Raw genomic sequence first — 13,768 nt, forward strand, 5'->3', positions numbered from 1 at the left:
TTTTACTGGCTAATGGAACAGAAGCCCCTCCTTCCTTCTTGTCTCCTTTCTGTTCAGTGGCGCGACCCGGAAGCCCCTTCGTCTTCCCCATCTCTTCACTCTGCTGTCTGCTTTGCACAAACTGTCAAGGCTGGTGTTGTTTCAAAGAATAATTTGTCCTGTTTAGAATTAATAAAACCTGTAATTATACATTTTACTTGTTTTTTTTTAGTTATGTTTATTTGAATCAAACTTAGGTGGAATCGCCACTGTTGGTCAAAATTCTCAGGAATCTACAGGAGGGTTCTGTATTTAATCTGGGGTCTACAGGGTTAATATGACATCTATTGGGGAATATGACTTTATTCCGAATCGGCAGGCTTACCCCCCCCCCCTGCCAATATACTAGACTTAATATTCAATCACTCTTATTCATTTATTTCTAATACACAGATTTAAAATGATCTTTATTGCTAATCTGCGGGTTTGTCCTCCGATATATTGGAGTTAATATTCAATCACCCTTATTCATTTATTCTATTTTTATACAGCAGATTTGTGAATCAACATATAATCAATGAGTTTATTTCCAATTACTCTCTCATTTACAATCAACAAACAAGGTTATCGTACACACAATTACTCCCAGAAAACTCCTGTAACCTTGACAAGCTTATTGTGCATTCAACTGCTCTCTGGTTTCTCCTGCAACCCAATCTAACAAATGACTTTCTGGGTTCTCTTGCAACCTAGGTGAGCCTTTCCCATTTGCCTGTTCAATTACTCTCAACATAGGCAAACTTTTTTTTTTTTTTTTTTTTTATAAATTTAGTCGTTGCCAATAATTTATTATTTTCTCCCTATTTGGAATGGCCAATTATTTTATTATGCTCGGCTCACCGCTACCACCCCTGCGCTGACTCGGGAGGGCGAAGATAAACACACGCTGTCCTCCGAAGCGTGTGCCGTCAAGCGAACCGCTTTTTTCACACTGCAGACTCACCATGCAGCCACCCAAGAGCTACAGCGTCGGAGGACAACGCAGCTCTCGGGCAGCTTACAGGCAAGCCCGCAGGCGCCCGGCCAGACTACAGGGGTCGCTGGTGCGCGGTGAGCCAAGAACACCCTGACCGAGCTAACCCCCCCCCCCCTTATAAGTTCTAGGCTGACTCTCTCCTGATCAAACCTTCCGAGATCGCCACAGGGCCCCAGAATCAGAGTGCACAGATTCCTCTTAGAAATGTACAGCTCTGTTACCTCCTACAATCTCCCTGACCTAATCTAGCTGATCGGGCTAGTATTAATAACAGATAGGTACCCATTGCGACCCTTTTTGACAATTAATAAACAATAATCAACAACACCAGAAAAAACAGTATAGTAGGTTACTATTCCTGTGATGAATAAATTAAACGTATACTCGCTCATCCTTAGTTGTCCTCTAAAGTTCAGTTAAAGAGAAGTTAGAAGGTTCCTTCATGCGTTCAGATGGATGAAATCATATCTTACTTAAAACAGTCTCTGATTTTTCTCTCCTGTTTGTTTTTTCCAGGTTCCAGTCCAGCAGTTCAAGCAAGGACCCAGTTAAGGAATTTAAAAATACTGAGAGGAGAGAAATTAAAAAATACCAGAGGAGATAAACCGTATCGCTGCTCTGACTGTGGAAAGAGTTTTAGTCTCTCAGGAAACCTTGTGATACACCAGCGAATACACACAGGAGAGAAACCCTATCGCTGCTCTGACTGTGGAAAGAGGTTCAAGTCATCAGGACACCGTACAGCACACCAGCGAATTCACACAGGAGAGAAACCGCATTGCTGCTCTGACTGTGGAAAGAGTTTCAGGAGCTCAGGAGACCTTGTGATACACCAGCGAATTCACACAGGGGAGAAACCCTATCGCTGCTCTGACTGTGGAAAGAGGTTCAACTCATCAGGACACCGTACAGCACACCAGCGAATTCACACAGGAGAGAAACCGCATTGCTGCTCTGACTGTGGAAAGAGTTTCAGGAACTCAGGAGACCTTTCAAAACACCAGCGAATTCACACAGGAGAGAAACCTTATCGCTGTTCTCACTGTGGGAAGAGTTTCAGTCGGTCAGGAAATTTTGAATTGCATAAGCGGACTCACAAAGGAGAGAAACCATATCACTGTTCTGACTGTGGGAAGAGTTTCAGTCGGTCAGAACACCTATTAATACATCAGCGAATACACACTGGAGAGAGACCATATCACTGCACTGACTGTGGGAAGAGTTTCAGTCGATCAGGACAACTTGTAACACACCAGCGAATTCACACAGGAGAGAAACCATATTACTGCTCTGACTGTGGGAAGAGTTTCCGGGATTCAGCAGACCTTGTAAAACACCAGAGAATTCACACAGGAGTAAAGCCATATCACTGCTCCGACTGTGGTAAAAGTTTCAGTCAGTCAGGACAACTTGGAAAACATCAGCGGGTTCACACAGGAGAAAAACCGTTTCATTGCTCTGACTGTGGGAAGAGTTTCAGTTCGTTGGCAAACCTTGTTTCACACCAGCGAATTCACTCAGGAGAGAAACCGTATCACTGCTCTCACTGTGGGAAAAGTTTCAGTCACTCAGGATCCCTTGTTTCACACCGGCGCATTCACACAGGAGAGAAACCGTATCGCTGCTCTCACTGTGGGAAGAGTTTCAGTCACTCAGCAACCTTTGCTGCACACCAGCGTATTCACACAGGAGAGAAACCGTACCGCTGCTCTGACTGTGGAAAGACTTTCAGACGGTCGGGACACCTTGTTTCACACCGGCGCGTTCACACAGGAGAGAAACCGTACCGCTGCTCTGATTGTGGGAAGACTTTCAGTAAGTCAAGATCCCTTGTTACACACCAGCAAATTCACACAGGAGAGAAAAAAAAGAAAATGTAAATAATGTTCCTGCATAAAAATAACTTTTATCCATTTTGCTTCCTGGCATTTCAGCACAGCAGTGTGCTGCTGAATAGTGTGGCTGCCCAAGCCGAGGAGACAGTCAGAAAAAATCCTTAAATGGAAATTACAAGTGTAACGACCTCGCCCTTAGCACAAAGCCAACCACTATGGAGCAATTACCTCCCTATATTAAATATATCCCATGACAAAAACATTGTCAATGTAAAAAAACAAGTTAGACAAACAGCTGTTTGAAGGGGTGATCTCAAATGCAAAAATCCAAGTTAGGAGAAGCAGTTAGGCCAATCTTGTCAAGCACATAGGCACACTTGGAAAGGTGCTGGGGCCCAAGATTCACACAATTCTTGCTTCTAACTTGGCGCCTTTTTTTTTTTTAATTGCTTCGCTCCACTTGAAGTGCTCTTTGTATGACTTGAAGTGACTGAGACACACTCGCATTGTAATACGAAAGAGATCATTTCTGATTGGATCAGAATCTGAGTGCTCATGTTCAACACTGTTTTTTTTTACATAAATAGAGCTATTAAAAAATGATATGTCCAAACTACAAAGTAAAATGCGCAATGCAAATTTAGGACACAGTGTAAATGCTTTTATTGGAAGTCCAGGAATGCTGAATTCAGCTCCATCGATTGCTATGAGCTACAGCTGTATCATAGAGCAGCTCTCCTGGTAAACCCTTTGAAGGAGGAAACAAACTGCTATTGTTAATTATTTTGCATAGAATGGCACAAGGCAGCTGTAATAGAGTAAATGTAGATGCGCTTTTAGACTGTGTGTTGCTGCTAGCCCCACCCTGTGCAAATTCAAAGTGTAAAACCAGATAACACAACAAGCAGGGCACAAGCTAAGCGATGAGCTGTATTTGATTAGAGAAATAAAAGCTGTTTACTTTGACTATCTGCGTCAGTCTGGGTTATTATAGAAATCAAATGTAAGACAACAAATATACTAGAAGTGTCAGGGGTGGAAGTTGCAGATGTTGAGATATTAGAGTCAGTGTTTCCCTGCATGCATCACTGTGAGCAGCTCCCTCCTCCAGACACAGACCACACTGTAGTGTTTAGATGACTGGGTGTGAGGAGCCTTGTGTTAACAATGGGAGAACTGGGCTGACTGGGGAGCTCACTGCTACTGCCTACTTCAATAGTCTTATTACTGTGTTGTTACATTATGGACAGCAGTGGTGCTCTGGCTCCCTCTTGTGGTCACTATTAATATCTGCTGTGTGTCTCTCGGAGGTCAAATTAATTGCTCTTTGTCATTAAAATGCTGCTTTTATCATCAAACTCTTTGGACTACTTTTCTGAGTATGAACACATGTCTTCTGTATGCAGGTTTTTAAATGATGAAAACAAGAAAAAGAATGAAGTAAAGCAAATAGATTCTTGTTTACTTCCTCACATTGTAAAGTAATAGCAGCACTAATGTCCCCCATGGTGGGCTCTAAGACTAGATCATTGACCTGGTCTTTCTTTAAATGACTTTTCACGTTGGACACATTCAAATGTCATCACTGTCATTAAACAACATTTTACATTCATACTGAAATTATTTTATTAATATTGCTTACTTAATAAAATAAAAATAATCTTCTAAAAATCATAAAATTCAGGGGCTCCCGAGTGGAGCATTCAGCAAAGGCACTGTGCCGGAGTGCAGTATGTGCCCTATAGCCTGGAGAGCGCTGGTTTGAATCCAGGCTATACCACTGACACAGCCTAATCAAACCCAGCTCTGTGCAGTCCGACTGTAGCAGCTCTGCAGCTGTTCTCAGCCTCAGCCCCTGTGGTTACTGTCTATGAGCCAGAGCAGCTCCTGCAGAGCTGAGGGAGGTTTTTGTACGGACGTGTATCACTGTGTGAATGGGTAGCTATTGCCCTGCTGACAGTAATAATCTCCTGCATCTTCAGCCTGCACTCCACTGATGCTCAGTGTAAACTGTGTCCCTGATCCACTGCCACTGAATGGAGCTGGAGTCCCAGAGTGACGGTTAGAAGTAGAATAAATCAGGAGTTTGGGAGCTTCTCCAGGTTTCTGCAGGTACCAGTGGATGGAGCTGGTACTAACAAAGCTGCTGGCTGTACAGCGGATAGAGACCATGTGTCCTGGAGAACAGACTGAGCTGCTGGAGACGGAGTCAGAACAAAATTTATTTATTATAAAATAATAATGCAAGAGTAAAATTAAATAGTGTTGTGTTAGAATACAAACGAAATGTATAGAAGCGGCTAGACAGATTTACTTCAATGAAAAGTTCTATTTAAAATGAACTCAAGTCAAGCTTTCAGATTTATAAATAACTATTTAATTATCACCTTGAGCAAAGAGCCCCCGTGTCCCCAGCAGTAGAAGCAATGGCATCATTGTACTGTGTGTTTCAGTGACTCTGAAAGGGCTGAGCAGTGACTCATCAATACTGTGTGTCTTAAAGTGTTTGGAGCAGTGAGGCAGGCACCGGTATACAAAGCAGCTTCCTTTATACAAATCCTGCTGCTGCTGCTGTCACAGATAGAGGAGATCTGAGCCGTGAGTGAGCACCAGTGCGATTGATAGGGTTGGGTTCACTTTGACTGTTTTCTTCTATTTTTCCCCCAGTCAAAGCTCTCAGTATATCACTGCTGTCTAATATAACTGATCTGTTTGTCTAAACTGACAGTAATATTTCTGTTTGTGTCATCATTTCAATCCTCTTGAGAATTAAAGGGTATGTAGTGCCCTAACCCTAGTGGTATACCTTCCCATGTGCTGCTGCTGCTGCTGTAGAAGTAACGGACCTGTCATTTTTCTTTTCATTGGTCACATTTTGACTGCTTCTTACTGTTATAAATTGGACATCTACTTCACTGTCTTCACAGGCCTTTTCAAGATGTACCTTAAGCGAGCTGCTAGGAGTGCGTTTTCATTATTTCAATCAGAATGATATTTAACAAGCCAGGGGAAAAGGTATCAAACTCCTTGTGGCAAAGTGGTTGCTGATTATGAACAGGTGCAGAGGTGATGCAGTGCAGGAATAAACGGACAGAGATTTGTAATCCGGTATGGAAAAATATAAGTTTTATTTTTAGTTATAATCCAGGTCTGGTGACCAAATAATAAGCGATGTGTAAAACACGGAGAACAGCAACAGGGATTGCAGCCCTAAACAATAAACACAGTATCTCTCACACAATATACAACCACGGTCACCAGTCCTGGGTGCGTGCTGTAGTGCTTGTGGTGGGTGATACAGTTTAAAGAGTGACAAATAGTGCAGTGCTGTTCCGGGTTCAGTGCTGGCTCTTAGTGACAGCTCCAGAACGTGTTAGCCGTCTATAAACACACAAGTATCAATTATAGACAAGACAAACAAACAAACACTCACAATACTCTTAATACACAGTGCACGGGTCCTTCCGGGTCTATTTCAAAACCAAAAACGAAGGAAAAGATTTACAATTCTCCAGCCCCTTTTATGCGGTTATGCATGACCCCTTGGTAAATGATTGCAGCTGATTCTATTGCCTGCAGCTGCTACCTCGTTTACCTTCCAGGTCAGTACGTTCTCGCACTGGAGTCTCGTCTTTTTCCAGGCTGATTGACTTCCCGACCCAGGGAATGAACTGTCAGGACAACCTGTCCAAAGTCTTTCCCTTTCGCTACTTTGTATCCTCACAGGTCAAGAGGGAGATTTACAACCAGAACTCATTATATTTCCGTCACACTCCTGTATTGATTTCTTTATTGATTGATTTTGTTTGATGTTTGTGAAAGGGCGCACACAGTGACTGATCACACTCCATTGCCATGGCGATCCCAGCTCACTGAGAAACACATGGCTCTTGTAGTGACATGTTGTTTTGAGAAAGAGTGGAACAAACCAGCTTTCTTTCATTTGGAATGAGACTGAATTAGTGGGGAGTCTGTGAAAATATAGTATATCAGTGAATTAAATAATGAAAACCCATTTAAATGAAAGCCTTTTCTATTGAAGTTTAATTTATTTTCCGTTAGTTTGCCCCTGTTTTACACTTATATATTAAGAATAGTCCCACAAATTGATGAAAGTGTTTTTCTCAATGATTCTTACCCTGAGTGCAGATGACAAGTGCCCAGATGAAGATGCTGATAAAATTAATTGTTGTTGTGGATTCTGTTGCCATGAAGGGCAGCTCTCAATCATTAAATTATTATTATTTAATGTCAACAAATGGAGGGGGACTAGGCATGGTCACAAAGCTGGTCCTGTTTCAACCAGTTTTTCAGTTCTGTTAAAAAAAACTCTTGAAGTCTGATATACTTTTCATAAAGTCTTGTAGCGTATTCCAGAACATGGCACCCTTAATTGAGCAAGCTGTTTGTGCAAATGTAGTGCGACGTCAAGACACTACAGTCTCCTCTTGTGGTTGATCTTCTAGACAATCCAAAGGTAGATCATTAATGTAGAGACTAAAAAATAAAGGCTCTAATATAGATCCCTGTGGGACCCCCATAGTACAGATCCTAAACGCTGATTCACTATTGCTTATTTTAACACTTTGTTTTCTATCCAACAAGTCAGACTCCATCCACTTCAGAGCCTGACCAGACAGGTTCAATTCAGACAACTTGTTAAACTCACAGGGCTAGAAACACACCCAGAGCACTGAAGCATGTGCTGCCAATGCAAAGTGTCTTTTCTATGCAAATTGTCTTAATTGGCACAACAGCCACTTGTAGCCAAGCAGTGGTGTAAACACAGGCTTGGTGCTGTGTGTTCTGACAGAGCAAGATTAGCAGTTTAGCATGAACACTCCCAGGACAGCAGGACTAGACAAAGAACAGCTTTAATAGGAGCATATGAGGAGAGCCAATCAGCCGAGACCTTATTCCACTCAACACAGCTGGAATGGAGTCAAGTGTGGAGTGTGTGTTTAAAGCAGTACTTGCACTGTGTGTTCAGACAGAGCAAGATTAGTAACTGCCCTGGCATTAACACTCCCAGGACAGTGGGACTATACAATAGAGCCCAGCTATTAAGAGTAGCATTGGAACCTGATTAGCACAGTCCTTAATGCACTCATTAAAGTGTAATGCAGCAGTACTGCTTATTAAACAGCAGCACCGTCATGATTGAAGTGCATTGAAGTTCTCACTGGCTTCAGTAACACTTGAAGACACTCAGCGCCTCATTCACTAAACGCTGGTAAATGACCAGAATGATATAAATGTTCTTAAGCTTTAACCTTAGGGTGATCTCTAAAATAAGATTGGATGGGTTGGCAGTTAGCTCATTTGTGAATGGTCCCTGCTCTGCTCACAGCATCACCAGTGCGCTGCCCTATTTCCTGAATGTTGTGACAGTACATACCGCCTGCTTTACAAACACGGTATTTGAACACGCGCCGAGGACCCAAACATTTTAGCACCCTTCAGTGAATAATGTCTTGAATATCAAATCCCTCCCTCACGGTATTTCTGATGTAATGTACATACATTTACCATCCATTAACATCATGAATTATATTGAAATGACCCGCATGCGGTACTTTTCCTTCGCATTGTTCACCACGGGTTAGGTTGCTCTTCACTGCTTGGTGAATGCAGCAGGTGTACACAGTAGCACACGGTACAGAGCCTCACTGCGTGTTAACACAGTACCGCTGTGTGATAAATGAGGTCCTTACACTTTGATGCTGGTAGCTCCTCACTGTTGTGGGCAATGTTGGGAACTGCAGTCTGTGATGTTTAAGGCATTTTCAGCTGCGTTCAAAAACTAAAGGCATAATATGCCACCTAATATATCCTTCAAGCCCCTCAGGTGAAATACACATCAATGGAAAAGTTATTTTATTTGTATTTAATGTGTTTATTTGATATTATAAGATGCAGCAATATTTATATCAGTATGTCAGTAAAGCTTTTAATAACTGCTGGCGATGAAATCAAAGAGGGAGTAATTCACTGCTACTACATTATGGACAACAGGCTCCCTCTTGTGGCCAATGTTGATAACTACTGCATGTTTTGTTTGTTTGAGTTGAGTTTTAATATAACTTTTTAAGGAATTAATGAAATAATAAGTCCTATTTGTTTATGACTCCCCTTGAAGCCCCTAGACTGCTGTGTGGTGTTTAACACTTGTGTAATTCTTCAGCAAAGTCACTGTCTCAGCTGATACACAGCACTGTGTCCAGCCCCTCGTCCCTCTGGCTCTGTAATGAGTTCAGAGTGAGGGGGAGATCAGTGACGTGCCCAGCCTAGACTCTGGGAGAAGCTCGGAGCTTCAGCCCCTTTTCTGTTGGTGTGCTGGAGGTTCAGCACCGGACAGCTACCTCTGACTCACTCCATGGGAGAGGCTCAGGGAGGAGAGGAAGGATGAAAGAGAAGATTGAAGCCCTTCAGCATGTATATCTCACACTAATCGACACATAAATAAGATCAACAACAGATTATTTAAAAGAAAAACAGCCAGCTGCATCATCTGTAAACAAAGGAAATCTACGGATAATAATCAGGGAATCCAATCCCGGATTCCCGGATCTTTTTCTGATACAGAAATCCCTGGATTGGAAACATAAAAACCGGGAATTCGGGAGTCAGGATATTCTGGACATGAATATTTTTTTTTCTATTAGGAAAACACTCGGTATCACCAGGGTCATTGGAAACAGCCGACTCAATACGTGTTCGTAGCCAGCAGGGCTATGAAGTTGTCGGAAGTGTGTTTGATTCTCAGCTTTAAAAGTAAAGAAAACATAAACCAATGCGATTTGCTTTTATAATGTTCATTATTTGAAACGTGGGCATAAACACAGTTGTACTGGCTGAGAATCGTCTCTGGTCAATTACTTGGAAAGCAGCTATGCTGACCAATATATCACCAACGGGGGGAAAGCTGGCAGTACCGAGTGACACAGAAGACGGATTCTCTCAGCGCATCTCTGAATGCGCACTGGCACAAAGGGGCTTTGATCGTCTAATGACGTGGCAGAATGCAATAATGTATTGGGGTAATTTACCAACAAAAGAAACAAAAATAAAACTGTAGGTATTTATTTGTGAATAAACTATCTTGCTTCTACGATGGGACCAGAGACCTTACATCCGCAATATAATGATCGGCCAACCCCAGAGAGACTTTGTCTTGACCAGGGATTAATATAATCTAAAACACGATCACGAAAAGGCGTTGTCTTTTTAAAAATTAAACCTGCCAGACCGAACTCAGGCTAACATTCAATCAGTCAATTAATCATATATACTTAAAAACAAGAACATATCTAATTGTAAGCCTAGTCGTACAATGGAAGTCTTCAGTGTTATTTTAAACAAAGAGCGCTTTTTACGATTTAACATGGATTTAGACAGAATATTAAGCATGTTTATTTATTTCTAATACTGGACCCTGTCTTAATACTGTATTACATTCTGAATATGAATATAGCTGAATTATTAATTGTAGATAATACTTAGAATACCAGATACATATTTAGCATTAAAAAGCAATACATGTGATTTATTTAACAGTCGTTCATTATTTTGTGTATCAGCCGCCACACAAAGCTGAGGGCAGTGCGGTATACTGTAATGATGCTCCAGTCAGTCTGCCCGGACTGCACCTGAACCATCTTAAAAACACGAAGCCACTAATAAGCTAATTTATAAGAGTTAGTAAAGAATGGCGCTATATAATCTAAGGAAGCTGAATGTGAACTCCTAGCTGGAGCAACGAGAGAGGGAGAGAGGGCGGGGCAGAGAAGGAGGGGGAGACGCTGCTAGGCAACCGGCTCGTGAACATTCCACTCAGCTGAGCAGAGACCGTTAGGATTTAAAAATGCGAACGTTCCGAGCGGCGTTAGGCGCTTCGTTAAATTAACACACCGTTGCTGGCATATGAATATAACCATATTTTAAATACTCCAATAGGACTGCATTAAAAACGATGTTTTTTCAAATTAATATGTTATTTGGAATTTTAAAACAATCAAGTTAAATAACATGTTTGGACACAAAATATTTTTCAGTGAGGTTAACAAGTAGTCTGTTTATAAAAAAAAATGCAATCTGTGTTAGGAACACTATTTTAGTCCGATTTAAAATGGAAATTAAAATGGTATTGAGTGCTGAAATTTATTATTTTTAAAAATAAGTTAAATTGAACTGTCAGTAGTGGGATTTGAACCCACGCCTCCATTCAGAGACCAGAACACAAAATTCTTTAGAAAGACAGAGTCCTTGAGTCTGGCGCCTTAAACCACTCAGCCATTCTGACAAGCTGCGCTTGTTAATGTAGAAAACCGCATTATTTATTTCAGCACACACTAGGGTGTCATCAAGGCCCGATTGGATTTATTACGCACATACCAACTCATGCTCCATGAATGATGTTAAGACAATTGTAAAAAAAAGAAACGGATTGAAGTCAACCCACAAAAGTAAGATTATTTATTTCAATATCGTTATAGCTATAAACGATGCATGCATTTTACAATAGCAATTGCTATTTGACAATGACCAATAAGTAATTTTGGTGCAGTACTGTATACAATGTGAACAGAATCAGACTTTGCTCCGTTGTCTCGAAGAAACATCTTCAATTTGTATTTAAAAAGGACGCCTAACGTGGGGCTCGAACCCACGACCCTGAGATTAAGAGTCTCATGCTCTACCGACTGAGCTAGCCGGGCTGACTGGTGCACGTTTCTTTTACTGTAACCAACTGAGCTATTAATTTGTCATCTTATTTGGGAAAATAGTGAGTGACAGAACCAAAGATTCCAAATATAATCCACTGAACTGTAGCTTTATTATCATAATGAAAACAGATTACACATGACCACAGTTCTGTATCAAAATTAAGTCGTAAGTATATGGTTTCCATTGTAGCTATTTACACACACTGCTCTGTTGTCTCCCAGGGTGTTATCTAACAAAACGACATATGCTGTGCTGCCATAATTGATTACATAGACTTTCCTGCCCCGTGTTGCTTTCTTCTTAGATGTGATCTCAGGTTCTGATGAGTTCTGCTCCCTCGATCACGTTCTGCAGCATCTCGCCTTGCTCATCACTGCCGTATGCTTTGGCTGTTTAACAGGTTGGTCTCTGTGGCGCAATCGGTTAGTGCGTTCGGCTGTTAACCGAAAGGTTGGTGGTTCAACCCCACCCAGGGACGATGCTTTTTGCATTTCTTAATCACATTAGAAAATGGCACTCTGATACGCTGTTATTTCATCCAATTACCCTGAAGAATAAATGTGCTCTATTTTTTTTAGTTCAAAATAATAGAAAACAAATACCGTTTTGTTGTTTGCCGAAACCCGGGATCAAACCAGGGACCTTGAGATCTTCAGTCTAACGCTCTCCCAACTGAGCTATTTCTTGCTTGACAAGACTAATTTTTCGAGATAGCATTCTTTTTGGCAATTCTGTAAACCTGTAATGAGAAACGTTCAACAGCTCGACAACACCATAATAGAATCCGATGCCTTTACAAATGTGTTTCGAAACTGTTAAGTTTTCTCCCAAATGCGGTTCTCAACAAATGTTTTTTTTTTGTATTCCTTCCAGGGTAAGTCCAAAAGGCAAACACTGGAACTCTCCGCCTGAAAGTACAGCGCTTGAACTGCCTCAACAAACGCTGAGCTCTAAAACGTGTACACTGAAAGTCTATTAACATCTTTAACACAATCATTTGTATTCCAATAGCGGTTAGTCCACAGGGTGATCAATAAAGTGACTGCTGGCTTTGTTTAAATATTAACAAGATGTTTTTAGGATTCACGCGTATTCTGAACAAGCACAATAGAATATGATAGTGAAAGGACAAGCAAATAACAGGTTTATTGGCTCTGGTCTTGTATCATCACCCTGACTACTGTCCGTAAGAAAGTGGCATTAATAAAAACGTCATTATGCAAAGTTCCCAATGCGCAAATACGCAACATATTTAAACTTCTTCACAATCTTAAACCTTCTCAAATTAATTTAAAATACTTACTGACAGGTACGGCCCTTTCCCAATGTAACACTCTGCTTTGTTTGAACACCAACGATGGGTGGGATATTATGTAGTAAACCACAATACTATTGTTCCCACTTTCTTTAGTACTACCAAAAATGCAAACCCTGGCACCCCTAGTGGCCTAATGGATTAGGCACTGGCTTCCTAAATCAAGGATCGCGGCTTCGAATTCCATCTGAAGTAAAATAGTGTTATTAAAACGAACATTATTATCATATTTTTTTCTTGGCATGTGATATTTTGTAGATCTTGTTATCTGCTATGTCCGCTCACGCTAGGCACTACGTGCTCGAGTGCTGTAGCAGCAGCCATGAAGCAAGTTCGTTTTTCATTTGAAATACATACACCCTGTACACACTGTAGTGTTTAGATGACTGGATGTGAGGAGCTTTGTGTTAACAATGGGAGAACTGGGCTGACTGGGGAGGTAACTGCTGACTATGTCCATTGTCTTATTACTGTAGAGGTGGGTTGTCGAAGATTTGTGGCACACTCTACAACCCGGTTTCTCAGAGACGTCGAATTCAGTGGCGAAGAGTTGCGTCGCACAGTGAAGAACTTATCTGAAGCAGCAGAGAGGGGCAGCAACTGGCTGTGGTTGAGATGGAAAGATTCTGGCTGGGGATCTCAAACACAATAGAAAGAAACGCTGATGTACAGGTAAGTAAGCTGGGCTGAGTTGAGTGGGGGACAGAGGGGGGTGATGCTGGGACGCCAGAATCACCGTCGAGCCCTCTTGAGGTGTTGTGGGCTAGTCGACGAAACACTGAGGATGGAAGGTTCCCACTTGAAGACCCCAGAGATGTACCCTACTTAGCTCAATCCAGACGGTTGTCATGCTGATGCGCTGGGGAGGCCGCACTG

At 41.6% G+C, this 13,768-nt stretch overlaps 1 protein-coding gene and 2 non-coding genes across 6 annotated transcripts in view; 1 reads left to right on the forward strand and 2 right to left on the reverse strand.

Annotated features, from left to right (window-relative positions):
- LOC131705253 (zinc finger protein ZFP2-like) overlaps nucleotides 1-4,211 on the forward strand; it is a 131,119-nt gene extending 126,908 nt beyond the window's left edge. For all 4 annotated transcript variants that reach the window (XM_059007621.1, XM_059007620.1, XM_059007618.1 and 1 more), the window contains one exon: nucleotides 1,532-4,211. In XM_059007621.1, the coding sequence (XP_058863604.1) occupies nucleotides 1,532-2,895 (1,364 nt within the window). In that variant the 3' untranslated portion in view covers nucleotides 2,896-4,211. The remainder of the gene's footprint in view (nucleotides 1-1,531) is intronic.
- Nucleotides 4,212-11,041: 6,830 nt separating this feature from the next.
- trnal-caa (transfer RNA leucine (anticodon CAA)) lies at nucleotides 11,042-11,152 on the reverse strand. Its single transcript has 2 exons — nucleotides 11,115-11,152; nucleotides 11,042-11,087 (listed from the first exon to the last, which is right to left on the reverse strand). It is a non-coding gene; the product is annotated as a tRNA-Leu (tRNA).
- A 342-nt stretch (nucleotides 11,153-11,494) lies between these two features.
- trnak-cuu (transfer RNA lysine (anticodon CUU)) lies at nucleotides 11,495-11,567 on the reverse strand. Its single transcript has one exon. It is a non-coding gene; the product is annotated as a tRNA-Lys (tRNA).
- Nucleotides 11,568-13,768: the final 2,201 nt, after the last annotated feature.

This window comes from Acipenser ruthenus, chromosome 35, assembly GCF_902713425.1.
Source record: "Acipenser ruthenus chromosome 35, fAciRut3.2 maternal haplotype, whole genome shotgun sequence".
Lineage (NCBI taxonomy): Eukaryota > Metazoa > Chordata > Actinopteri > Acipenseriformes > Acipenseridae > Acipenser > Acipenser ruthenus.